This window comes from Ascaphus truei, chromosome 6 (genome assembly GCF_040206685.1).
Source record: "Ascaphus truei isolate aAscTru1 chromosome 6, aAscTru1.hap1, whole genome shotgun sequence".
NCBI classification, from domain to species: domain Eukaryota; kingdom Metazoa; phylum Chordata; class Amphibia; order Anura; family Ascaphidae; genus Ascaphus; species Ascaphus truei.
The window spans coordinates 23801973-23829448 of record NC_134488.1 but is presented as its reverse complement, the minus strand read 5'-3'; the positions used below and the strand labels follow the sequence as shown (position 1 = coordinate 23829448).

The following is a 27476-nucleotide window of genomic DNA, read 5'->3' as shown; positions in this document are numbered from 1 at the left end:
TAAACTGTAGTGTACAGAGTTTTCATATATACGTTAGTCTCCTTCATGTGCGTTTGAGTTGGGTGTTGGGTTACTATTGACACACCCCACACTGCAAACTGGTGCGTGCTGGAACCAGTTGCAGCAAAATACCTTCATGCATTGATGCAAAGAGGTGAACGATAAAAGTGCTGCTTTTGCTACTCTGGTTATACATTGTCAAACTGAACTCTCTTCTTACATCTTGTATAGGTAACTACTCCCAGCTCCAAAAATAGCGATACAGAGACTCTGAGAAATGGTCTGAGAGACCCAAAAATGAAAAATATGACATATATGAAGTCCAAAAGATGGTTCTAAATCCGCAGCAAATCAGGTTATAAGTTCTTGGGCAAATGACATCGCCTATTGTGTACAATGAAGGACTGAACTAACAGTCTCTTCTTACGTCAACATCTCTTCATAAAAGAATATTTGATGGTGACATGACATACGGAGAGTGCAGTAATCTGGTGCTGTGCAATCCCTCTGTCATTTTGCTAAAGGCCACTAGACTTGGATGGTGAAAGCTACTAAGAGTTAATAGTTACCATTGTGCAGGTGACGGAGATCCAATGCAGGGCTATGCCTTAAAAAAAAAAGTGGGTCTGTTGTGTTGGTTTCCTGCTTGAGCACAGGTGGTTGTCAAAATGATTGGGCCACCTGTGCTAATGAGGAGAGCCTGAAAACCTGTACGGTTACTGTTCCTTGAGGACTGGAGTTGGGAACTTCTGATTTAGGGGTAACCAGCTTTATAACGATTGTCATGTAATGAATTGCATTTATGTGTATGCTAATTCATTCGTTCTTTTTCAGATCTGGTCTGGATGAGGGTAGAATGAGTAGGTGACGCCCCGCTTAGGACCAAAGTGGACTAATGGCAGTGATATGTTTAATTGGCTAAATCGAAGTGAAATCAGACAAATTATGGATTTCCTTCACAGGAGGGATTCGGCTTTGACCGGTGACTGGGTGAGCAAGTGCCATGAACTTCGTGTACTGAAATATTCCAAATATACTTGTCCGTATAAACAAGAATAAAAATACACTTCGCCTACAAACTCCACCCTGCTTCGCTAATTAATCTTCGCAGAATGTAATTAAGAACAGGGTTTGATTTGGCACCTACAGTTCCAGTTTCATAACCTGCCAATGGGAGGCTTAGGCTGGAGTCTCTAATGCAGGGGCGGCCAGCTCCATCCTCAAGGGCCATCAACACGTTAAGATTTTCAGGATATCCCTGCTTCAGCACAGGTGGCTCAGTTGTTGATTCACCTGTGCTGAAGCAGGGATATCCTGAAAACCTGACCTGTTGGTGGCCCTTGAGGACTGGTGTTGGCTGCCCCCTGCTATAGTGAAGCATTCATTGTTTTGTACTTTAAAAAATAGTTAACACATGGACAGGTGTTGCCCAAATTGCATTGATTTGTATTATCAGGCAGGGGTGCTCAACGCCGCCAGTCCTCCAGATCCCCCAACCGATCAGGTTTTCAGAATATCCCAGCTTCAGCGGTGACTGAGCCTCTGCCTGAGCTACCTGCGCTGAAGCAGGGACTAATTGATGATATCTTGAAAACCCGACCTGTTGGGAGGGCTTGAGTACTGGAGTTGAGCGCCCCTGTTATATGGTATATTTTATAGTTATAATTATTATTTTATTTGCATAGGCAATTGACCCCCAGATTTGTCAATCCTTATCCATTTGGAGCGAGTCTCGCTCATTAGGGGGATCAATGCCTTGTCCTCAAATGTCACTCATGAGATCTTGGGCGCTCTGGATCCCACATAAAAAGGTACTTCTCTGAATATGTTGACATTTTTTCTCCCCTTGACTCTTGTCCAACCTGGACAACTGAATATGACTCGTAATCAAGAACTCCCAGACCCCTCTGCAGAATTAGCTGCCAGACGTGCTGCAGGTCATGCGATCCGCTTTACTGCATTGTGGCCTACACGTCTTCGCCTTGCAGGAAAGAACCGGTATGTTATCAGCCCAGTAACGTACTGTGGCTAAAGGTAATCAGGATTGTGTTGTCAGAACAGGACACTCCCAGCCATTTCCCTGTGAGCAGCAACAGGGAAATTAACAATAAAACATACCACACTGGCAGTGTACCGTATGATGTACAAAATAGAGCAATACAAGAAAAATGACCTGTTTGTTGAGCGAGTCTTAACTTCAAAGGTCAGCATTTTAACCAACAAGCTACTCCTTTTTGTCCTATGCTGCGGTGTCTCCTGCATATGAACTAAACCAGATACCTGTGTATACCTGTGTATACCTGTATATAAACATTACGCAGCCTTATTTATTATCTTTACTTTACATAAACCTTTAAAAACCACAGACTAAGCTCTTTAATAAGAGTCATATTACTGTATAGCACATTGCACTTCTTCTTAGGCTTGTTCTATAGTAGGTGCGGGAAGGGTGAGAGCCGTGGAAGGGTGAGACGATGTATAATTCTACATTCTTGCCTAAGCTGGCAATCGTTTAGTGCTCCTGTTATAAATGTGTCAAAAATCCTGGTTGTGTGCCTAATATAATGGCCGCTTGCTGACTCTATGATGCAGTCAGTGACCTGCTGCAGCTGATATGTAACATTATATTATGAAGTGTATCACACTATCACAGCTTTTAGAGTAATAGACAGTCTGCTGTTGGGAATACAGCAACAGATCCATTTGTGATACTTTGTTGCCAAAGGGCAGAGCTAAAAAAAAAAGGTGTGTGTCAGAGCCTGTTTCAAAAGAGGCAGTGGACATGACTTTCTAAAATGGTTGCTGTGGCAACCAAAGGATGATTTGGCACATTAAAAAAATAATTTAAAATGGCATTAGTAATTAAAAAAAAAAAAATGCAGCCAGTATTATCGAATACTACCGAACTGAATTATTATTAAAAAGAAAAAAAGGATTTTTCGCTTTAAATGTGTTTTTAAAATGCAAATCTTGGAAATAGTGAGAGATCATTTCAAATATATCTCATGTGCTCACAGGTCAAGCCTTTCCTAATTTGCACCATAGATGCTGCTCTCCTGCACCATTATGTTTTATATGCACTTGACCAGTACCTCAGTGCAGACCATTCCCCTGGTAACTGCTCAACAGTTAATATCTTGTATGTCATAGCGGTTGTACCTCTATCTATGCCATACAGTGGTTAGCAAGGGTGTTTGCATATTGCATGCCTTCATGACCACTATGGCTTCTAATGGGTTAATACATAGGTACATAGGTCTTGGCTAGTCCATGGTATTCACTTTGGCTTCCTATAATGCCTACACTTCCTATACTGTCTTAGCAACATAGAAAGCCAAAGTGGGCCATGTCAGCACCCCGGACAAGGCCTACAAATTTGCTGCGCCCCAGCATTGGGTGCTGGAAGCTCCTACCACCAGGTTCAGATGTGACCGAAAAGAACCAGCGTTGACTTGACCGACTTACTGTGGATATGCGTTAAGCTGTTCTACACCTCGTTTGTATATCATTAACAGTAATGGCCGTTAACGTTCACCACTGGCCGTCTTGATGATAAAGCACGCATCAACGCGATTTTTGGGAGCTTTGAAGATCCCTGTTGGAATGTAAAGATATATAGTAACACAGGAGGGAGAGGGAGGAGGGGGTATGATGCCTTTTATTGGACCAACAAGTAGTTGATGTTACAAGCTTTCGAACCTCTCTGGGTCCTTCATTGGGTTACCCTGACCCTGAGAGGTTTCGAAAGCTTGTAACATATCAACTACTTGTTGGTCCAATAAAAGGCAACATACCCGCTACTCCCTCTCCCTCCTGTGTTACTACATGGAAGAAAGGACCAACACGGCTCCCCCACCCTTCTTTTGTTAACTTCAGTTCTGTGGGTCTGGGCCTAAGTGTTTAAAAATGATTGCAATGACTGATATCTTCATTATGATACCTGGGTATTTCAGTCGTGGCGTTAGTATTTCTTATTTGGAACATTAATTTTATGCTTAAACTGCTGAGAATGAAATGTAACTCCAGAAAAAAAACCTGCATACAGGAGAGTAGTCAGTTTATGGGTATTATTGTACATTAGGGCACAAACATCAAGATTAGTCAGTCGGCAAAAAAATAACATAATGTAAAAGTTCACAAATTAAGCAGGGCATTTTAGCATTAGAGAATTAACTTTCTAAACTAATCTGATGCAAAGGTGGGTATTGCTCATCTCTGTCTCTGAGCTGCAAAATTGAAGCAAGAATGTTTGTAATAACAGTAACTGATTTATTACAGATAAAAATTCCATGTTGTGTTTTTTTTTTGTTTTTTTTTATGTTTTAATACATCTGGCACCTTTTTGCACCTGGAGATAAATACCATACTTCTCAAAATGTCAAGTGACAAAGCTGGCAGCTATTCCTCTGTTTGTGAGCTGTTACATTATTTTGTATTGATTTGTGTGTGTGTGTGTGTGTGTGTGTGTGTGTGTGTGTGTGTGTGTGTGTGTGTGTGTGTGTGTGTGTGTGTGTGTGTGTGTGTGTGTGTGTGTGTGTGTGTGTGTTAAGAACAAAATACTATTCCAGGGTTGACTAACTCCAGAGACACCAACAGGTCGGGTTTTAAGGATATCTCTGCTTCAGTTGAAGACTGATCCACTGATTGAGCCACCTGTGCTGAAGCACGGGTATCCTTAAAACCCGACCTGTTGGCGGCCCTTCTACTGGAGTTGGCCACTCCTGTACTATTCCAATTGACAGCAGAGTTTCGATTGGTCTGGAGAAGGGACAAACGGGAGACAAGACGACCAACCAAAAGCTGATGACAATAGTCGTGACCACATTATAAGGAGGTTCATTAGAATGATGATTTGGTAGGAGGATGAGAAAGGGGTAGATCTTAGCATTATTGAAGAGGTACAAGCAGCAGGTATTGGTGAGGGATTGTATATATGGGATAAAAGAGAGGGAGGTGTGGAACATGACTCTCAGGTCTCAGGCTTGGGGTTTTTGGAGAACAGGGGAGACGTTTGAGTTTAATGAGAATTTGACGGAGGGATAGAATTGTTGGGAGGGGAAATGAAAAGTTCTGTTATGGACATGTTGAGTTTTAAGGTAGCAGTGGAACACCCAGAAGGAAATCGCAGAGAGACAGTTGGTGACACCAGACTGGAGAGAGGGGTGAGGAGAGGGCAGAAAGATTTGGGTACCGTCGGCATAAAGGTACCGTAATGTTGAAAGCCAAGAGAGGAGGTATAGAGGAAAAAGAAACAGAGTCCTGCAGACGCATGGCTACTGCCTATTTTGTGATGTTGCTGTGTGTAAACAAGGTCATCCCTTCACTCTCATAGGAACAGTTCCGACTTGTTCTTTGCGATACTCCGACAGGGAAGGTTACATGCTTCAGGGAAGGAAACCTTTGAGAGACATCTATTTTTGATTCCGAGGTTCTCCACAGTAAGGGAAACCCATTCTTCATTACCCAAGCATTTGTATAAGATGGCAAGTCACATTGTTTACAAAATGCCAATTTATTTTTTATTTTTTTGTGTGTGTGTAAGATAAGTAATATTTCCCCTGCAGTAATTTCAGTTCATTGTCAAATAAAAAGCCAGGCAGATGTAAGGTGTTCAGATAACATGCACTTCAGTACATGCCATTTGATGCATGGCATTTTGCCCAGAGCGTCATGTTTTTTTTTTATGGTGTGGACATTTATTATGCCAGAAACCATAAAATAGTCTTTTACGTAACATTTGCCATTGTATCCTTGATGTGCACCCCAGGACTACCTCCTATTACATGTTTAATGCAAGAACACTATATCTGTTTTGTTCCAGTAGGCAAGCACCTTTATTGATTTTGCTGGAACCGGTCAGTACAGGGAGGATGGAGTAACATTGAAAACAAATGGAGTACACACAGGGTTGCCACCTACTATTGATGGCTACCCTGGGGACTTTGTACAGTACATTTTTTTTTAAAAACATTTATTTAATATATTTCTTTCTCTTACCGGTCCTCTCTCTTCCCCCCCCCCCCCCCCCCCCCCCCCTCTCGGCATCCTCTCTCTCTGCAGTCAGTCTGGCTCCGTAACTTCAAATGGCATGCATTGCCCTGACAATGTGACGTCAAGTTGCCATGACAACAGGATGCCTTATGGCGCTGATGTGTCACGTAACGCCCCATTGCCATGGCAATGCGATACTGCGGGATGTCACGACATAGTGTCACGTTGTAATGGCAACCGGGCGTCACGTAGCGTCCTGTTGCCATGGCAACGCGGTGCCAGTTGTCACCGTGTTGACGGGATTTGTAGGGGGAGATGCTGCCGCTGCCGCCCGGAGATTACTCCGTTCAAACCAGAGCCCGGAGATAAGTGGCTGAAACCTGTAGCAATCGGATAAGAATCAGGGCACAACGGATTTCTGCAAAAAAAAAACTTTCTTGAGTCCAGTTTTAGCTCGGCAACCCTTGGTACACCCCCCCCCCCCCCCCAACAGGTCAGGTTTTACGTTTATCCCAACTTCAGCACAAGTGGCTCTGTCGAAGACTGATTGAGCAACCAGTGCTGAAGCTGGGATATTCATAAAACCTGACCTGTTGGGGGGCCTTGAGGAGTGGAGTTGATCACCCCTGCCCTAGAAGTAGTTCTTCAGAGTTCTAAGTGACATTCTCATGTACAGTATGTCCTGTAAGTAGGTATGTATTACTAGTCTGGAGCTAGCTATGTCTTCTTTTTATTATTTCAGAGTTCTGTTTCGTGCCCCTGTTCTTAAGAAAGCGGCCGTAGAGGTTCCGCTCACATAAGATTGTTAAATGAGAACCTGAACATACTGTATGCCAGACGGGCCAAGCTGGAAGGTTCCAAGTGCGTTACTGACTTCATGCAAGATGCTTCCACTCCATCCTTTTCTACTGGTAACCAGGGCCAGCTGGGAATTTTGCAGGGCTGGCTGCAGTGGGGTTTTGGTGGTGCCTCTCACCTTCTCCAGAGCGACATCTCCTCCTGCTACGTCCTGTTGTCATGTGAGGTCCAGAGAGAAGGTAACAGGCACTTAGAGGCCCTGCGTTTTCCCCCGGCAATCCGTTTAAATGCTGTGGGGAAGCGCACGGGCTCCGTGCAGTGGCACCGATGGCACTACCATCAAGCTAGCCCTGCTGGTAACCAAGATAAGTTCCTCCTCTTGGTAGGCCTGGGACCTAATAGAGGATGATTCCTTAAACACATGGCAAACACAGAAGCTTTGTCAATCATCTGTCTATATATTTTGAAGTGTTTCTTTTCAATAAACACACTTTTGTCTCACAAACGTTCCTGGTGCATTTTCCATTCCTACTTTCATCCACCCCAAGCCAGCACTAACCCTGCACCATCTGTATAGCCGGAGAGACTCGGCATGTACCCTATGCAGAACTTCCAGATGTGACACCCGTTAGAGCCGGGAATGGGGCGTTGCACTATTAATAGGGAGTAGCTGGGATAATGGCAGAAGCAAGGCTGGCAGGCTGAACTGCCAGATCAGTTTGGAGAACTGCACCTTTAGCATTCACCATGCTCATATAAGACACATTTCCTTCTTTTTCCCACTCGTTGTGCGTCAGAAGCTGTGTAGGAGTCAGAGGAATAAATCTCCTGGACGAAAGACTGCTCTCCATTTCTAAACCTAGTCATCTTATCCTGCTAACGACTGAAGCTTGGTATTGTAAACTGCCTCAAGAATAAATATATTGGAACTGCAGAAAACCTGTGTGGGAATCTGTATTTTCACACAACAAAGATCTCGTGGTATTTGCAATGCCTACAAACCAGCATTGAATCTGAGGAACAAAATGAACATATTTATTTTAAATGCACTGCATCATTTTTTGACTACAGTTGTGTGAAATTGAAAACGTATTAACCAAGTTTTTAACATTTGACACAGATCATTTACACATGGAGGTAAATGCCACTTCAGACCTGGAATAATCTTTTGTTGTTAGTAAAAGGAGAAAAATTGACAAGGATGCTAAATTTAATAAGCCCATTTTTAATGTGGTTTTATTCCTTCCTAACCCTTCCTAATGATATTCTCCAGATTCAAGATGACAAATTTGGAAACTTGATCCATTGAGACTAAGAGCATATTACAACTACATCATGTCATCCAGCGAGCGAGAAGATACAGTACGGCTCTTTTGGTGCTTGTTAGAAGACTAAATAATTATCTCACGCAGGAGAAGTACCACCCAGAGCTCCGCAATCAATACAATCATCTTCTGCTTCAATTCCCGGCTCTAAGTAGTGAGAATGACTTCATCTCCTGCTGAACGTTAGCTAGGTTTGAGGTGGCCTTAACTGTAGCTCCTGAGAGATCTGTACCAAATTGTTGCTCATTGTTTTGAAGAAAGCTGCACCATCTTCTATTTGCCAAACACTAACCAGCACAGGCTCAGCCAGTCCTGGTTTTGGAACCCGAGCTTAATGCAGGCACCTCTAGGATAAATCTACAGATCTACCATAATGGGAAGCAGTAACTCTCGGATCGGAGATTAAAAGGATATCCCTGACATTACACAAGATCGTAAAACTCAACAGAAGGAAAGTGTGCGTTTGAACTCTATAGAACTGCAAGAGAAGTTCCCGTTGTTTGAACATATTACACTATTGGTGTTTTTTTCGTTTTTTTTCTTTTTGTTTCCATATATTCCCTGGACTGACCCATTACGCCCAACCATCGATACACTCCTAGTGCTGGAAGGTGTCTTCTGAAGTAGCACGGCTCTGTAAATATGGCCCTTTTTGATAGGATGTGGATAGGATGCTGTATCTCCGTGTCAGTGAAGCCTCTGTGCTCTAATTATTTGCAGCTCTGCGTTCGCTGAAGCAGCTTCACAGCATATTGAATAAGGACTTGAGACAAAATTAAAATACAACTAATACAACGCACATCTATTTGACTCCACAATTGCTTTGATTCAAACCCCTCAGTGCATTTGGACAGTGGTACTCTTCATCAGGGTTACTGGTTGCACTTTCATAGGGATAGTGGGGTCTACCTCTTCTGTGATAAAGAAGGTGACATGCACGAAGGTGGACGAGCAAAGCCTAACTGGGCCGACCTTCCAGTACATCGGGCTCCCTCTTATCCCATCTTATCTTTAAAGCTCCCGCCTCCTGCAGGTCAATAGGAATTCAAAGCTAGTCACACTTGTGGTTGTTGTCTTTCCATATTAGCCACATTCTCGTGTCAGTCGCAATAGCGTCGCGCCTGGGCCCATGGCCACAGACAGTTTTCCTGGGGCCCCTCTCTCCCCTACACCCCACCTCTCTCCCTCAGACTTCCACACCTCTCTCCCCTTCCTCCAATACACACACTAAGCACCCCTCCCCCAATACACATAATCCCCACACCCCAAATACACATAACCCCCACAACCCAAATACATGTAATAATCCCCGCCCCCCTACACACACAACCTAAATATAAACCCCCTATACCTTATCTGGGAGAGGACTCCGGTGCCATGCGGCCAATGCAGAAGGGGGACCAACTTCCGGCACGTAGGGGTGGCGCTTCAAATGAAGGTGCAGGCCAGCCAAGCCGCCCGTAGAAAAAATGGGGAATGACCCCCAAATATACCTGAGGCTACTACCAAGGTTGTAAATATATCTGTCCATAGAACAAGGAGAAAGACACCACATGTTCATAAAATGTTGCTATAAAAGCTGTAGGAACTTCATACGTCTCTGGACTAAATTAGGGTGGGGGGCTGGGAAGCATTTATCACTGGTAGAAGTACAGAAAGGCACGTCCAAGGAAATGCCTAAAGGTAAGTCAATATGTCCGGTATCTGTTGGCCTCACCTGCACCCTGTGTCCTACGATGTAACAAATCAGCTGGTCAGTACTCACGATGAATTGTGCGGTCTGCCTGTAGCGCTGATAGGTGAGCAGCGTGGTTCCAGGCTGCTCGTGGTGTCGGCGTGCTCCGGCCGGAAAAGATGACAAGGGGAAGAAAAAACGAGTGACTCAGCAGTCACAGCTCCTCCAAACAGCCAGACGCATTGAAAAAGTAAAAAAACTTTATTGAATCAGAAGGTGAACATCAGCAAAAGAGATACTCTGACGCGTTTCGTAATATTAAATACATGTGTTTGATACTATGTTTTTTCTGCATGAAGGGCCTCCTGTATATATCTGATGACGGGGTACTACTGAGATTTAATCATTAGTCTGCAGGTGAAGGGGGAGGTCCATCCCTGCGAGATTTTAACTAATCGGGCCATGTCATCACCTATATAAGGATGGGCTCATTGCAAGGGTAATTTACTCTTTGATAAAGTCCTCTTTTGGACGAAACGCGTCAGAGTATCTCTTTTGCTGATGTTCACCTTCTGATTCAATATTTTACTTTTTCAATGCGTCTGGCTGTTTGGAGGAGCTGTGACCGCTGAGTCACTCGTTTTTTCTTCCCCCAGCCAAGCCGCCCGCAGCTGAGACCCTCAAAGCCGCAAGGCAGATGACCTGGCTATCCCCCCTGCCTGTGCCTCCATTTGCCGCAACGCAGTGTCCTAGTCGCCCCGTGGCTAGTGGCGAACATATTGGACACCGCTGGTTTCGGTAATACTCGTGGCAAAGTATGAAGATTACTAAGCAAAGCCTAACGGAGGCCGTGCTTCATGCTGAATGACAGGTAGAAGTGTAATGCACGGTGTAAAACAGGGGTGGCCAACTCCAGTCCTCAAGGGCCACCAACTGGTCAGGTTTTCAGAATATCCCTGCTTCATCCCAGGCGGCACAATCAGTGGCTCCGTCATTATGATTATGCTGAAAGGCACCTTTCATCCCATTTAAAGGAGTGGGCTGTAAGGTGTTTTGTGGCACCTGTAGGTGTGCTGTGGAATAGCCCCATTTAGTAAATATGGGCCCCAGTCTCCTGCAGCACTGATGTGGCCTGTATACAACGCTGTACGAGTAACAGGTGTAAGAATTGCAAGAGCTCATCAGGGCAACCATTGGGCAAATACAGAAGACCTAATGATACTACAAACGTTGGAGGCCATGTAATTGTTATCGTGGATGTAGAATAAGTGTTCAAAATACTATGCAGCTGCAGCACATTTTCACCTTGTTTTGCAGTCACAATCTCTTCGCTCAATGATTTGTGCAACAATCTTTCCTTTTTGTTTTTACGCTTTGTCACCTCATCATAGAAAGAAACTGCAATGCTCGTTTGCCAGAAGAGGGTTGCGACAAGATCATGTATTTGCTTCAGGGGACTGTAACTATAAGCTCTTCTTTTTGTAACTGTTTTGTTTGTGGGCTTTTACCCAGCTCACCCCTTCTCCTGGAACCTGTTTGTTTAATTTTCCCAGTTCTGAGGCAGCCATCACTCAGTGTAATGTTGCAACATTGTTACTTTCCCTTGGCTTCCCAGGCTGTTGCCCTGGCAACCCCCCTGCACTTCTTAGTTAGTTGAGCTGTTCCTTCCTTTCCCCTACTAGTTGGCACAGCCTGACTGTATTTCCTGCTAGTTCAGGCAAGCATGCTGCCTTTTAGATCCAGCAGCCATCTTGGAGCAGTCACCTCTCCTACTCCCCTGGTAAAGCTATTGTGATTTACTTATCCCTGATACCATAGCTATCCCTGTTACTAAGCCACCCTATTTCCCTAGCATTATCCCACGACCATCCTAGCTCCCTTTCCCCTCCATTGCTTCCATGGCCCAGTGTTTTCCCTCAGTACCTTTGCCCCCTTTTATTTGTCTTGTTGTTGACCCAATAAACACTTCAGCAAATAAGAAGATTCCCTTTCTTGGTATATGGGATCAAGTTAAACTGCCTGTCCCTACTCACTTGCCACAGTGAGCTTGAGTCAGAACACCCCTCCAGCAGCAAAAAGGAAAAACTCTGGGGTAACAAAAAAATGCCTAATGTGTAATAGTTCAGTCCCTCTTAGTCATAGCATGTCCATGCCCCACAGATCATTAACTGGTGAATAAGAGCCACGGGGGATTTTCAAACATTACACATGGTTGACAATGATACAAATATTGATTGCTTACCAGCAGGCTGGAGAAAGTGACCCAGAGAGAGTGACACTGACCAGGGCCAGCTGACCAGGGTGGGAGGTCTCTGTGTAGCGTACATGCAGTTTGGCAGGGTTGCCAGGCGTAGGGAAGCTCTCTCTTTGTACCTGTTTTGCAGGCGAGGCATTTTAATGACTGTGCATGAATTTTAAGAGACTTGTCCTGCTGCTGGCCGCATGAAACCGGTTTACACGGAGGGTTTTTCAGCAGTGTGTGGTAGAAAGGACAGTTATTGGTCTGTGTTACAATAAAGAAAATAACGTGGGATATCATTGTTGTGATTCCATTCGCTAAGAATTAACGATACACGATCACTGTGCTGGTATTCAACTCATTTCTTTGGCTTATTGACAGCAATACAGGAGAAACACAATGGTCGCTATCTCCAGTTCCTAACGAACGTCAAAAATCCACCTGCAAATACAACGCATGGCCACCCTAAGGCAGAGCCACTGACGGGGGACGACGGTTTTCCTGCCCGGAATTGGCGCCCAACTACTGCATCGACGCGTTGGACCAGCGTAGCACAAGGTAAAAGTGTGTGTATTACAGTGTGTTGTGCTGTGTGGGTGGGGGGGGGGGGGGAGATTGTGGGGTATTGTGCTGTTGGGGGTGATTTTAGTTGATGAGCGGGACTATGGTATAGGGGGGAAATTGTAAGTATGGTGGCATTGTGTATGCATGGGGTTGAGTTCAGAGAGTGGGATTGAGTGAGGGGGGTTAAGGAAGTGCAGTCTAGGCCATTTTGCCGGTGTTTAGCCACCACTCACCTCGACGCACAGACATGTCCCACCGCCCATTTCACCACTAAGTTAATCCCCTAATATTAATGCTACCCCCTACCCTAAAAAGATTAACCCCTTACCCTAATTTCCTCCACCTATTACATAAAAACCCCTATCCTTAGCCCCTTACCTTAACCGCTAAAACCCCTTAAGTTAACGTTCCTAATTGGCGACAGGGTGACCGAGTGCCCAGCGGCGGAGTGGCTGAAATGAAGGGTGTCTCGGCGGCCAAATGGCGGCGGTGACTTGTTCGCGCCAAAACGTACGCGATCAAACGTCCGATTCCGGAGGGAGTGGGATTGAGTGGGGATAGGGCAGAGTGTGTGAACTAGAAAACAGGGGGAGAGTGTGTGAACTAGAAAACGGGGGGAGAGTGTGTGAACTAGAAAACGGGGGGAGAGTGTGTGAACTAGAAAACGGGGGGAGAGTGTGTGAACTAGAAAATGGGGGTGTGTGTGTGAACTAGAAAATGGGGGAGTGTGTGTGAACTAGAAAACGGGGGAGTGTGTGAACTAGAAAACGGGAGAGTGTGTGAACTAGAAAATGGGGGAGTGTGTGTGTGAACTAGAAAATGGGGGAGTGTGTGTGAACTAGAAAATGGGGGAGTGTGTGTGAACTAGAAAATGGGGGAGTGTGTGTGAACTAGAAAATGGGGGAGTGTGTGTGAACTAGAAAATGGGGGGGAGAAGAGTGTGTGAGCTAGAAAATGGGGGGTGGGCGAGAAGAGTGTGTGAGCTAGAAAATGGGGGGTGGGCGAGAAGAGTGTGTGAGCTAGAGAATGGGGGGGGCAGTATGTGAGCTAGAGAATGGGGGGGGGAGTATGTGAGCTAGAGAATGGGGGGGGGAGTATGTGAACTAGAGAATGGGGGGGGGGAGTATGTGAGCTAGAGAATGGGGGGGAGTATGTGAGCTAGAGAATGGGGGGGGGAGTATGTGAGCTAGTGAATGGGGGGGGGAGTATGTGAGCTAGAGAATGAGGGAGAAGAGTGTGTGAACTTGAGAATGGGGGCGGGGGTAAGAAAAATACATGGGGGGTTTAAGAGAAAGAGGGGGGCCTCGCAAGGCCATCGACAGGCGGAGGGGGGTGGACCCAGTTTAAACTCTAGTCCTGGGCCCCAGGAAAGCTGTCGGTTGCCCTATGGTAATGCAATACAAATCATGACATTATCCTACGGAAGACATTTTTTTTTTAATCCATTGTTACCTGATGATAGGCTTCTAATACATAGCAAAAAATGCCTTCAGGCACCAAAGCTTTTAATATACTGTACTACATAAACATCCTACCACTAAACTAACCCCCCTCCCCTCCCCCTGCAGAAAAGAAGGGCGTCAAGCATTGCTTAACAGTGCATAACTAACCCCTTTGGCAAACTCAGGGTTAACCTCCACCTCCCTCCTAACACACCTCCACCACGCAGAAGTATACAAGACATGTACAGGAAAGACCTGCTCATGAAGAGACAAAGGTGGAACTTTAGCAAAATGATGCCTCTGCTATGCTACAGGGAAGTGTTTCCTCTGATCACTATCTCTGTGTTTGTAATCACAATAAAAACTCCCCAACGCAGAACTGGATGTTTTTCAACCTATCAGAAACGAGGTCACACCCCCGGCCCCCCTTCAAATAACATCCACTATACGCAGCAACAATTTAACAGATCTAGAACTTGCGCTCTTTAACGAAGCATACGAGTAGCTCCGTGGCTGATACTATACACCTCATACATCGACCGTGGCTCCCTGCAGACGCACTTAACTGAACACCCTCCTACTGTCTCTGTACGTTCTTCCTACTTACCACTTAGATTGTAAGCTCTTAGGGGCGGGGACTCTTTTTTTTTTTTTTCCCCCTAATGTTACTTTTATGTCCCAAGTGCTTATTCCCATGATGTGTTTATATTATCATGTCCCGTGTATTCCTGCGGTGACTATGTGTTATATTATCATGTCACGTCACGTGTATTCCTGCTGGGAAGCGCTGTGTACATAGATGGCGCTATATATGTGCCGGCATGTACACTACAAGCAGCCTTCCCCCTACCAGCCTGAGCCCATGCAATGCATGACATCACAATGAGCTGTTATGCCCGTCCAGGCCCGAAGGGGTTAATTCAGGGAGGAAGTCCCCAAGCACTGTAGCTGGTAAGGATGGTTATGCGTATGCAAAATGTAAGTTTGTACCCTGCTTTTATTCCCACTGGGTCTTATCAGATACTTATTGTCCTACACATCTCTTTGTCTGATGGCATCGTAATCACTTAAAGCTGCAGTTCAGGCAATATCCTGCATGTTTGTTTTTGTTTTAATAAATCAGTTCTGTAGTAAGAAAAAATACTTTTAGCATTTTCTGTTTTTAAAAAAACAACTTTGAAAGACCAATTTTCTTGTATTCTATTTTAACAGCCATTTGCTAAGGCACTGCCCCTTCATGTCCTGTCACAAGCTCTGGCACACCCCTTTGTCAGCCCTGCCCTCCCTCTAGCACATGTCAGTGCAGGAGTGCTCATGAATATTCATGAGCTTCCAGTGACTGACAGAAGCAAATAAAAACATATGCCAGCTCTAATTATGTCACCAAATTTCGCCTATTAATACATGGAGAACGAATTGACCGGCAGCTATACAGTTCTTTAGGCAATTAGAGATTGCCCACATGAAACTATTGAAGTAAAAAAAAAAAGACTGAACTGCAGCTTTAAACTGCGATAGTGCCAATCTGGACGCTGGAAACTCCCGTTCCAGTCAAGTCCCGATCAGCACTATTACAGTTTAATGAATAAACCCAAGAAACAGAAGCATATCTCGTGTTACCTGTGGATCCTAGGATCCAGTTTTATCATGAAAGAGATCAGATAAAGACTGTTGTATCTCCCCCAAAGCATTTGGTTGCTATGAAAACATGACACGTTTAAAAATCAATTTAAAAATACTTTGAGTTGTCTGATAGTTTTGAATTGCACGTGTCAAGTGCCTGCATTTAAATGTCGCATACGTGTAGGTCCTGGGTGGAACCGCCTCTTTCAGGGGAACTGTGCTTCTGCAGAAACCCTCTGTAGTGCAGAAGGGTAGGAGTCTGTGTTCCAGGCGAATAGTCTCTCTGATTTATGCTGAAACATGCTGGTGTAACAGTGTTTGCATGGGCTCTGAGATGAACCACATGGTTTTGCATTAAGTTGTCTGATGTCACATGCAGTCATAATGAGCAAGAACTAAAAAAAAAATACATGGGGTGCAAGGGTGACTCCCCAAAACTGCTGGTATCCACACCTCTGCAATGCACAGCCCATGTGTGATCTCCCTTCTGAGGATCCAGGGATCTGTGCTGGGAATGAGATGAGGTTACTGAGGTGTCTGTAAGGTAATTAAGCAGATTAACATACCATATACAGTAGAAACAGAAGCTCCCTTGTCATGGGATGGCATTGGTTCCTGGAAATAAACACAGAACCCGTCCCCTCTGATAGGTATATGAGAGGAACACCCTCACTGACTCACCTCTAACAATGAAGCTATAAAGCACCTGAGTGTACAGGTGTAACTGCTTTGGTACAGTATAACTTGCAAGGTGCAGAGCAAGCTTGTGATGAGGGAGAGGATTGTCACTGAACAGCCACACGGAATTTCCAGCTTGGCTCTGCAGGATTACTGGTGACATCCAGACGCAAACACAGATCCTACTATAGGGAGCCAGGAACTATTGAGTGTGGACTCGGGGAAAGCTTGCTGGTAAGTGGATTGAGTTTTTTGTAAAACCTGCAAGTCCCTGAGCTTGTGTTGATTATTCCCATGTGGTTCCATTTCTCAGTAGCTTCTCCGTCTGACTTGACCACGCTGCCCATTCAAAAAGTTATAGGGTGTCACATGTGGGGAGTACTAGGCACTTTAAAAGTTGGGTTACCATCACATAGAGCAGATCCTCTCAAACGTTTTAAGTCAGTGTTGTGTTTGTATGTTTTCGTGAAGGCAACTATAGGTATTTACATACAATGAGCAGTGGTTGACGGTGCTTAAAAAACTAGTAGCCGTGCTGTCTGTAGGATGGGATGGGGGAGGAAAGCTTCTCTGTGTTGTAGAAAGATTTGAGCGACATTTACGCTGTTAAGAAGAAAAAAAAAGGACGAAGGGAGAATCTTTCCAAAGGGACCGGATTGTACGTTTGTAAATAAGAAAATTGCAGTATTTTGACATCTCTGGCGCTATCACAAGAAGCTCTAGTGGCAGTAAGGCACTTCCATAGTTGGGATACACCAATATAATCTGTCTTGGGTTGACATACAATTGTCTCTGTCTGTGTGTGTCTCAGAACTGTATCAAGGGAAATGGGTTTATATATATATATATATATATATATATATATATATGTATATGTACTGCTTTGAGAGCTCGGGTCGTTGCAGGTTGTGATGCCGTTTAGCGGACCAGCGTAAGAGATCTTCGTAGGGGAAATATACCTTTCCAAACCTCGTCGGTCGCCTTTTCAAGTGGGTGGTAGACGCTCTTGCCTTGTGTGTGTTTGTTCTTCTAATGATCTAAGTCAGGGGGTGGCCAGCTCCAGTCCTCAAGGGCCACCAGGATATCCCTGCTTCAGCACAGGTGGCTCAATGAGGTGCTCAGTCTGAGCCACCTGTGCTGAAGCAGGGATATCTTTAAAATCTGACCTGTTGGTGGCCCTTGAGGACTGGAGTTGGCCACCCCTGATCTCCGTATATTCTGGTGTCTGTTTTCCACTGGGCGTCTGCATTATTGCATATTGCTCCTTTGTCTTGAATAGTCCCCATTGAACAAGATGCTGGTACAATGGGGTGTAAGCTCATCTTAACAACCCAACCGGTTGCAGCTCTGACAATGAAAAGGTTTCTGGGAGCGCATTTTTCATGTAAATGACCCTTATTTGAATGCGGCCCGGGCCCTTCACAAGGCTGCGTTTCGGTGAAACCTTTTAATGCTCGCGTGAAAGTTCCCCTTCTATTGTGCAGCGGATTGGGATGGATTGCATGTTGGGTTTTTATCTCTGGGGTGTGTGCCGGATTTTTTAACAGGGGAGGGGTAGTATCATCAGTCTATATGCAGATGGGGTCATTATAAAAGGAAAACCCTGTGACGGTTCACCAGGGAAGTGCTGGATGTTGTTGGGCTGTTTTTTTTACATTGTAAGGTTTGGCATTTAGTACGAGTTACACAGGTCCCACTAATAGCTCACACAGGTCCTACTAATAGCTCACACAGGTCCCACTAATAGCTCACACAGGTCCCACTAATAGCTCACACAGGTCCCACTAATAGCTCCATGTTCTTCTGCGTGGTACAGCCTAGCCAGGCCAGTTTCCATTCCTACCTGGGCTATTGCAGGGGAGGCCAAATCCAGTCCTCAAGAGCCACCAACAGGTCAGGTTTGAAGGATATCCCTGCTTCAGCACAGCTGGCCCAATCAGTGGCTTAGTTGAAGAATTGTATTATTTTCCCTTGAGTACCTCTGGGAGTTATGTTACCGTTGGTGACCTTTTGAGCTAGTATTGTGCCTATAGACCACAGAGTGGTCCTCTTCAGCTGTGTTGAAGCAGGGATATCCCTAATATCGGGACTGTTGGTGGCCCTTGAGGACTGAAGTTGACACCCCCCTCCTCAGCTCCTATGCTATTGTGGCAAAGGGGAAAATTCCCCAAATCTGAAATATCTCCTAACGGGCCCTCGTTGGACTGCAAAGAATATACCCCAAAGCCAGTGTGATTCATGATGCGAATGAATGATATTTCAAGCATCAGAAGGAATGACTTTATATCCCAGGGGAGCCAAAACTTGTGTAGAAATCTCTGCAAAGTGTAAGGAATGATTGCGCCGGGATTTTAAAATGGCTTCACAATTGTGCCTCTTCCCTGCCAGGAGGGGCTGCAACACATTGCAGTGATTTGCATGCTCGCCTGGTGGTTAGGGAAGTCATTGTATCTAACAGAGCCCCCATAAATAATCAGCACTGGACAGAGCATTATTCTTAGGGATTAATGGCATTGGTTTGGCAGTTTAAATACCGTTTACTCCCATTCATAACTAGCTCTGTTGCATATATTTGCAATGTCAGCACAACACTTTTTTTCCCGGCATATGCACATTTCTTGCTTTGGTGCACGAAGCTCTAATAATATAAAATTATCCTTGTATAGCATGCGACATACTGTCTGTGAAATCTGCAATTAGTTCCAGCGACAAAGGTCTCACAGTCTGACCAGTGATACCCAAGGCTCATTGATCATGGAGGTAAAGTAAATTGCAAAGAGCTGACACTGGGAACTAAACTATCCCACTTCAAAGATCAGTTTTATGTATTTATTTTTTACGCTGCATTTATTTCAAGCGCTTATTTATTTATTTGCAAATTGTGTAAAGGTCGTGTCTAAACAACAACCACAAAGGAGATTGCAGAGGGGAAATGGGCCAAAACGTACTATATTTACAGACGCATTCTTCCATTCTGTTGAGGGCTGGGCAGGGATGGCCACCAGTAGGTCAGGTTTTAAGGATATCCCCGCTTCAGCACGGGTGACTGAATCAGTGGCTCAGTCAACTGAGCCACTGATTGAGCCACTTGTGCTGAAGCAGGGGCTGATTGCGCCACCTGTGCTGAAGCAGGGATATCCTTGGAACCTGACAAGAACCATTCAAGTAAGGTGATGGTGGCCCGCAGCCGCGCGAGCCGCCGGCCGCCGGCCGCAGCGGGACCAAGGCCTTAGATCAAATCCCGGAGTCTAATTTGCACTAATGATTATCCCCGGAGAAGACAGCCTTCCTCTATCCCAGCACTTCCTGGGACAGATTTTAAAAGCAAAGCCCCCTGGTTCTGAACATATTCTGAACCCTGATTTCCCAGTGATCCTAATAATAATAATAATTTAAAAAGGAATGAGCAAACGCATCTGTAGTTAGGGTTGCCCTGTGGCCAGTATTGAAACGGACTGTCCTGTATTTGGACATTCTGTCCAGTAAAAAATGAAAATAATATTGGACATGTGACCTGACTGGCTTGGGGGAGGAGAGGGGGGGCACAGCGCGGGATTTCCCTGAGCAGGGAGAGAGAGCAGGGCTGTTGAAAGGAGGTTGGGCAGCATCCTCCATCCTGATTGGCTGCTGCTGGGTAATGCAGCCAATCAAGAGGAGGTGTCTGAAGGTGGGGCCAAGGAGTGGCAGAAAGAGCTGAGAGGTGTGTGAGCGTGTGCATGTGCATGTGCGGTCAGCCATTTTTATTCCCCCTCCCAAAGAACGATCAATATGGTAACATATTTGATGAACAAGTGTGTTCTCATGTTATAACCAGCGAGGCCGTGCTCCTCTCCCTCTGGTTTGGTTGAGATACAAAAGTAATACATGGTATAAGCTAGATACTGCTTTACCCTGAAGGCAGAACAATCAATTGGTTCTCATTGAACCATATCCCACAGGAGCCTCAATTCCGAGTATGAATGGGGAATTAACATCGGCTGTCAAATTAATGTCATTCACACGTCTTTGTCACACAATGAATGAAGATGCGTGAATAAGTCACTACTTCTAAACCCCTTCTTTGCTGAGGCGGAACTAGTGCTAAGAATGTTACAGTTCTAATCCAGGCATTTCCACGTAGAAGACCCAGTCTCTCATAATTGGCTTCATCCCTCTTCTGTCATGTATGCAAACGTGTGCGAACGTGCAAACAAAGAGACGCAGCAGCATTAGCAGTCATGTTAATTGTGATCCACAGAAAACGTGCTTTTATTTCCCCCTCAGAGAGCTGTTACTAAAGAGCGTTGATTGCAGTGCAAACCGGCATAGTTACATAGTTACATAGTGACATAGTTACATAGTTACATAGTGACGTACTGTAGTAGATGAGGTTGAAAAAAAGACGTACGTCCATCAAGTTCAACCTATGCTAAATTTAGACAACAGATACTTTATCCTTTATCTATACTTACTTATTGATTCAGAGGAAGGCAAACAGAACCCCAGTCATATCATCTAATGCAGAGGAGCGCAACCTTTTCCTGTTTTGCGCCCCCGTATCTAGCTTGCCCCTGTAAGGCGGCACCCCCTACCTTCCATCCACATCAAATGACGCTGCGGGGTCATGTGACGTCATGTCACGTGACCCGCGGCGTCATTTGACGCATGTGACATGGCAACGCGTCACACAGCCGGCTGACACAAGTGGAGGGTTGCAGGGGGCCTCACGTGATCCGCAAGGCATTTAATTTAATGCCTTGGGGAAGAGCGCGGGGCCTCTGCAACCGCCTGCAACCTCCCCATAAGAATCTCCCGCCCCCCAGTTTGCGCACCGCTGATCTAATGATATCTCAAAGGGGAAAAAGAAATATTGGCAATCAGATCACTCCCTAGATTAACTTCCTTCCCATGTTTACTTATTTGTATATCCCTGTATACCTTTCCTTTCTAAAAAGATGTCCAACATTTTTTTGAACAAATTTATTGTATCTGCCATCACAGTCTCCATGGGTAATGAATGCCACATTGTAACTGCCCTTAGGCCTCGGCCATGTTACCTGCTTGCTGGCGGAGGCGCGCTCCCGCTCAGCACTGAGCCCCTACAGCCGCAATGAGAGCGGCTTTAGTAGGGGCTTGCCTACGCTTCCGCAAGCGTGCGGAAGCGTAGGTCTTAGGGAAATTTGAAATTCAAGCGCTTGCCACTGCGCTTGCTCCGTAACGTCACTGGCCCGCCCCCGGCACGCCCCAAACGGCGCGCAGGGAAAGCACCCGCAAGGCCAGGGAAAGCACCTGCTTTCCCTGAGCCTCAGCGCGCCTCAGCACGCCAGCGGGAAGCTTGGCCGAGGCCTTACTGTAAAGACCCCTTTCCTTTGATGTTGGTGACAGTCGTTTCACATTGTATTTTTTCTTTTTACCGCTTTGCCATAGTGTGTGTGTTGGGCAGCACTGGCCTGACTCCCAGACTGCATTCACTCTGTCAGGGGTGGGCAACTCCCGTCCTCAAGGCCCACCCACAGGTCAGGTATGCAGGATATCCCTGCTTCAACGCAGGTGACTCAATCAGTCCCTGCTTCAGCACAGGTGGCTCAATCAGAGGCTCAGCCTTCGACGGAGCCACTGATTGTGCCACCTGTGCTGAAGCAGGGCTGTCCTGAAACCTGACCTGTGGGTGGCCCTTGAGGACTGGAGTTGCCCACCCCATGTCTAATTGGTGTCAAAGCCATACACCTTAGAAGGCAAAAGTGTAAGTGGATTACTTCATTGTGTGTGGGGGTAGCAACATGTGAACCATAGGACAGGGTCATCGCCGGCTGGGAGCTGTAACAAGCAATCCATTTATTTCTCCCAGGGGACATGAATGTCCTTTTCACAGGGAATTGGATCCAGCATAATGTGGCCTGTCAGTGTAGGATGATGTCAGTGTCTGAGCACCTCTCCACAGCTGCTTTTGATGAGGTTGTGTTGAGAGATGCTGAGACTGACAAAAAATAAAGGAATATATCTAACTCCAATCACATTACAGCACAAAGAAAACAACAGACACCCTAATTTATGCCATCTGCAAGTATTTAATCAGAGATCTCTTTAAAGACCCCGGTCACAAACACAGGTTAAGAAATATGCCCATGTAAAATAAACAAGATGTTGTGACGCTCAAATTAATATCAATAAAGTAGATAGCAGTAAGAGGATCACTGAGGTGCATAGGGAAATGGTCAGAGTACATATGTGTCCCCTGGGGGTCACAAAAAGATTCCCATGTATTGCACTCATTCAGTGTATAGTATAATGGATGAAGACTCCGTGGTCTCTTGGTACAATACTAGATGAAAAGGTCACCAATGGTAACATAACTCCCAGGGGCACTCAAAGGAAAAAAATACCATTTTATTAACACATATCTCAGCAAAGTGAACTAATATATACACAGTGATTCTAAAATCCTCGGGGGTGGGCGTTGGATCGATATGCAGGCAGCAGGTCCCAGGTAAGTGAAGCACTGCCCTCAATGGATAATATGTATGTTTGCAATAGTAGCCTGGATTGCAGGAATAGTCTAGGAGATATAATTGGAAGATGTTGTCCAATTAGCCCCGTTACGTCACATGTGCGTGACTTGGTATACTTGGTGTACAAAAAAAAGTTAGAACATTTTTTTATGATACAATATATTCTAATAATTGTTTTCCAAATCTAGTCTAGACACCTCAGCATCTCTGGTACAGTTTTGTTGTTAGCTTCTACCACCGCCTCCTACCATGTTATAGTTTTCGGAGTGATTATTAATGCAGACTTTACGACATTATCTTGAAAACAGAACATTTTAAATGTGATCCACAAACAAACCCCGATACTAAACTAGATACATAAATGAGGGGAATAGTTTGAAGTGGTTATATCACTACCAAGATCTAACAAGGAAATGACCTGCCTGGGAAATTCTTGTATGTGTTTGTCACAGGACTCTGCATTAGTAATCATGACATTGCAGTCGTGTGTGTGTGTGTGTGTGTGTGTGTGTGTGTCCGAACACTAAATCACGCTGCAAACTTTCCAGTAATCCACACATGGCAGTCATCCCATTTGGAGTTCAGCTGGTCTTTGAAGCCTTATTTAGCTACTGTATTAGCTACAAGGTGGTTGCTCATTTAGACCATTCCTGGTCAGAATTTAATACACTTTATGTAGGCGATACAAGCTGGTTGGGTTAGTGTAGATACTGTATATGGGGGATATAGTGGAATGGTGCAACTGCAGGAGCAGCAGTGTTGAAGGTCATCTGATTTCTGCTTGGTGTTTGGAGATGCTTTGCTGTATCAGATATGATCTTCTATCAAAGACTGAGCCACTGATTAAACCCCCCCTGTGCTGAAGCAGGGATATCATTAAAAACGGACCTGTTGGTGGCCCTTAATGACTCCAGTTGGCCACCCCTGTACTCGAGGGTATCGAGTTTCCAATGTCAAAGTGGGGAATATAGTTCCATGTAACATGAACGTCATATACTAGGAGATAAAAGAAACAGAAATACAAAATAGCATAAAGAAAAAAGAAGTGTGAACTCCTATAATCTCAAATCTGCAGGCTGGGGCCCAAATGTGTCAAACCGTTGACTTTATTTGATCTCTTTATTTTTTCCAATGACTTTGGCAAATGGTCAGACTGTGTGTGTCCAATTGTCCTTGTGCTCCAGCAACATCTATGTATATTTGTCAAGGACAGAGAGCCACTTCAGTGCTGGGCAGAAGGAATTACGTTAATTGGTTGGATTAAAAAAAAAGTCCACCTGCCCCAGGTGTGATCATAGTTGAGTAGGGTTGCGGGAGAGACACCTTTAATCACCCACTACTGCACTGATGGTCCTCCTCTATTTAAAGGGTTCTAATGGGTTGGAAAGGGCATCACTTAGAACATGAGATTGTTGCGATCTGTGAGACGTCAAAAAGTTTGTCTCATACATAATATGTATAGCTTAAAGAGACACATAACCCCTCAATATGCAGGATACTGATAATCTTTGACCACTCTATCTGCTCTGCCCCTCACAGGTCTGATCATGGAAACCTCTACTGAAATCTGGCACACACAGGTAGATCCAGATGAAGACACTGATTCCAGACCCGAGTGCTCCATTTGCTTCAACAGCTATGACAATATCTTCAAGACACCCAAAATATTGCAATGTTCACACACCTTCTGCCTGGAGTGTGTGGCGAGACTAGTGGCTGCCCTCCCACCTGAGCAGCATGCTGACAATGTCTCCTGCCCATTCTGCCGTCAGCCCACCCCTATCCCCCAGGAGGGAGCTCCAGCTCTACAAACCAGCCAAGAACTGCTGTCCAACTTGCCTGCCCACCTCCAGCATGGAGAGCCGGTCTGGATTGAAGGGAACAAGCTCTGTTACAACCAGCACCCGGAATCAAACTCAAGCCAGACTGATCTGTGCATCTGCGTGGACATTGGGCTAACCAAAAAGGAGTCGCCTTCTCTGCCCAGGCAGCACACTGGACTGCGACGCTTTTGCTGTGGGTGCAGTGACTGGAAGAGACTCATTCTCATCACCTTCATGGTGGTGATTTTGTTTTGCATCCTCTTATGGCCAATTCAGTGTATTCTGAAGACAGGGAATCTGCGCTGCACTCCTGACTCTGTGCCTACCAAGCTGCCCTCTGGTACATTCCTGGTAACGCGTGGGCCGTGAACAGGTAGCATGGAGGACTCAAATCAATACAGTGTTTCATGCCAACAAAGTGTAAGCCGACCCGTCCGGTGGTTGATGGGTGTATGGGAATACCCCTTGTGGTTCACAAGTCTGCTTTAACATCTGGTTACACGCATCGTGTTGTAGTAAACCCGTTGGCTTAATCTCATAATTGAGCTGCTTGAGAACAAAAACAGGACAGGCCCGCTCTCAGGCGGACACCGCTATGGAACACCAGACCTCGCATTTATGTTATCCGTATACCATGTTAAACAAGCTGTATTCATTGGGCATTAATTATACGCCCTATTGTTTAGCAATGTTACTACTGAAACTAAAAGCCGAGGGTAGATTTAAACTGCAGAGCAGAGTCCCATCAACCAGGCGTCCCAGAGTATTCCCCTTGGAATATAATAATGTGGAACAGGGGTGCTTAACTCAAGTCCTTTCCCCCCCCCCCCCCCCCCCCAGAGGTCAGGTTTTCAGGATATCTCTGCTTCAGCACAGGTGGCTCAATCAGAGGCTCAGTCTTCGAAATAAATTTGTATGACATATCCCTGCTGCCTGAAACTGAAACACAACTTGGATGTAAGTTGCATTGTGCGTGTGGAATGGGTTATTCACAAGCGTTTAAAAGCTGCACGGTTTAATCAGCCTGTATTTGCATATAGTTTGATTTTCATAAGATTACATTTAAACAGCCATTCCGTCTAATAATTTTAAGGCTTAACGTTATATTAGGACTGATACTTTCACTGGTAAAACTGACATGGACACCCGTGCCCTGGTACAACTCCAATCTTCAAGGGCCATTTGGTCAGGTTTTAAGGATATCCCTGCTTCAGCACAGGTGTCTGTCACTGACCGAGTTACCAGTGCTGAAGCAGGGATATTCTTGAGGTCGGGAGTTGGCCACTCCTGCTCTAAGGATTGGCAGCTGGGTACCTTACCGCTCACCTCGATCAGCGAGACGGTGGAAAGTCCAGTCCTCTACATTGTCAATGATTTCACTCAACCCAAAGCATTACACGGGAACATGGACGCTTGCACATGGGGTCTCGTATTTTGGGCACCATGCCCTTATTTTATTTGAAAAAAGACAGAACAAATATATTGCTAATTACAGAACAAGTAAAGTATCTGAATCATGTCATTTTATTATGGTAATATTTGTATTAAATGCGTTAAACCTGCATTAGAGGGGTAATTGCCTCTTCTCCTCTTAGCTTAGTTGGGACAGTCTAATGGGGGGAGGCGAGTGTCACATCGCACCTTTCACTAATGTGCCCAGTACTTTTGGAGAAACTACCTGGCAACCCTAATACCACTGACCCCTCACTCCAGTGTTTCAGTATCAGGGAATCCTTTCAGGAATTATAGGTATTTTGTGTTAATAGGAAAGCATCTGCAGAAATCATACATTTTATTCTCTGTGAAATACTCACAAAGCCCTTAGTATGGGGACACAGTTAAAAGTACGGTGGGGCTTTACTTGTGAGCAGTGTAGAACAGGAGCAAACAGCAGGGGGGATGAATTCAACTGGGTTTTTATTGGTTACAATTCACCTTTCAACTGGTTTAAAGCAGCAATATGGGTTAACTTTAAAAAGAGAAAAAAAAATATATATAAATATATATATATATTTGGACCCAGTGAATCTAATCAAAATAACAGTATTTAAATGTCCCCGCGTCGCACGAGCCAATAGGAAGCTGTGACATCATCCGGTGCGGCTTCCTATTGGCCTGCGTGACCTGATCCTTTAAACACCGCAGAGATACCGGCACCACCTTCGTATCTCGGGAAGCAGGGAGTCCTGGGAGCTGAAATTATCGCGGTTCAACTCCGGACACCCACAGGCTTCAATCCTGTAATTAAAAATAAATGTAACAAGTTAACCCGTATTGCAGCTTTAAAGCAAGAAAATGGCGTGTGATGTGTTCTATGCTTTCAAAATATTTTATTAAAAGCCCAGTTTTACTTGCAACTTCTATCTGCAATAAAGTGAAAGCAACTAAGCGTGCAACATGTGTAGTAGATTTTCTAAGGGAGGTCTAACAACAAGAAATAAACTATGGTGTATATACCAGGGGTGGCCAATGCCAGACCTCAAGGCGGAGGGGGGGGGGGGGTTAATTCGCATATATGTCAGCAATCTGTAATTCTTTGAATATGGGGGGGATTGGATGGGATGCCAAACTGCTGGAAGGTAAATACATTACAGGCCCTGCTCCCAGCACAGGGTCCAAAATATGAAATCACTTCTCAGGTTTTGAATTTTATGACAAGCTAGTTTTTGCAGGATCCAAAAATAATTGAAGTTAAAAACCGTATACAGCTCAATCAGAGCAACAGCTTCAATCATGATATTTCTACTTAACAGTAACCAAACCTGTTAAATGTATGATGCCAGGAGTCTATCAGCTGTGACTATATTAAAGTGTACAAAAAAAAAAAAAA

At 45.0% G+C, this 27476-nt stretch overlaps 1 protein-coding gene across 2 annotated transcripts; it reads left to right on the top strand.

Annotated features, from left to right (window-relative positions):
* The first annotated feature begins 201 nt into the window (after nt 1-201).
* RNF223 (ring finger protein 223) lies at nt 202-27476 on the top strand. 2 transcript variants are annotated; one of them, XM_075603644.1, is made up of 5 exons: nt 202-355; nt 835-990; nt 1893-1998; nt 12410-12586; nt 24363-27476. In XM_075603644.1, exons 3-5 carry the CDS (start codon nt 1941-1943, stop codon nt 25013-25015), a joined length of 888 nt encoding a protein of 295 aa, XP_075459759.1. In that variant the 5' UTR covers nt 202-355; nt 835-990; nt 1893-1940; the 3' UTR covers nt 25016-27476. The 2 variants fall into 2 exon arrangements, with proteins under 2 accessions (XP_075459759.1, XP_075459758.1); XM_075603643.1 differs by lacking the exons at nt 202-355; nt 835-990; nt 1893-1998 and adding an exon at nt 9773-9797.

Coding starts and splice junctions, on each gene's coding strand:
- RNF223 (XM_075603644.1), top strand. CDS start 1,941: ATGCGATCCGCTTTACTGCATTGTGGCCTACACGTCTTCGCCTTGCAG. Junction 1,999..12,409: donor CGCCTTGCAGGAAAGAACCG/GTATGTTATCAG, acceptor GCTTATTGACAG/CAATACAGGAGAAACACAAT. Junction 12,587..24,362: donor TTGGACCAGCGTAGCACAAG/GTAAAAGTGTGT, acceptor TGCCCCTCACAG/GTCTGATCATGGAAACCTCT.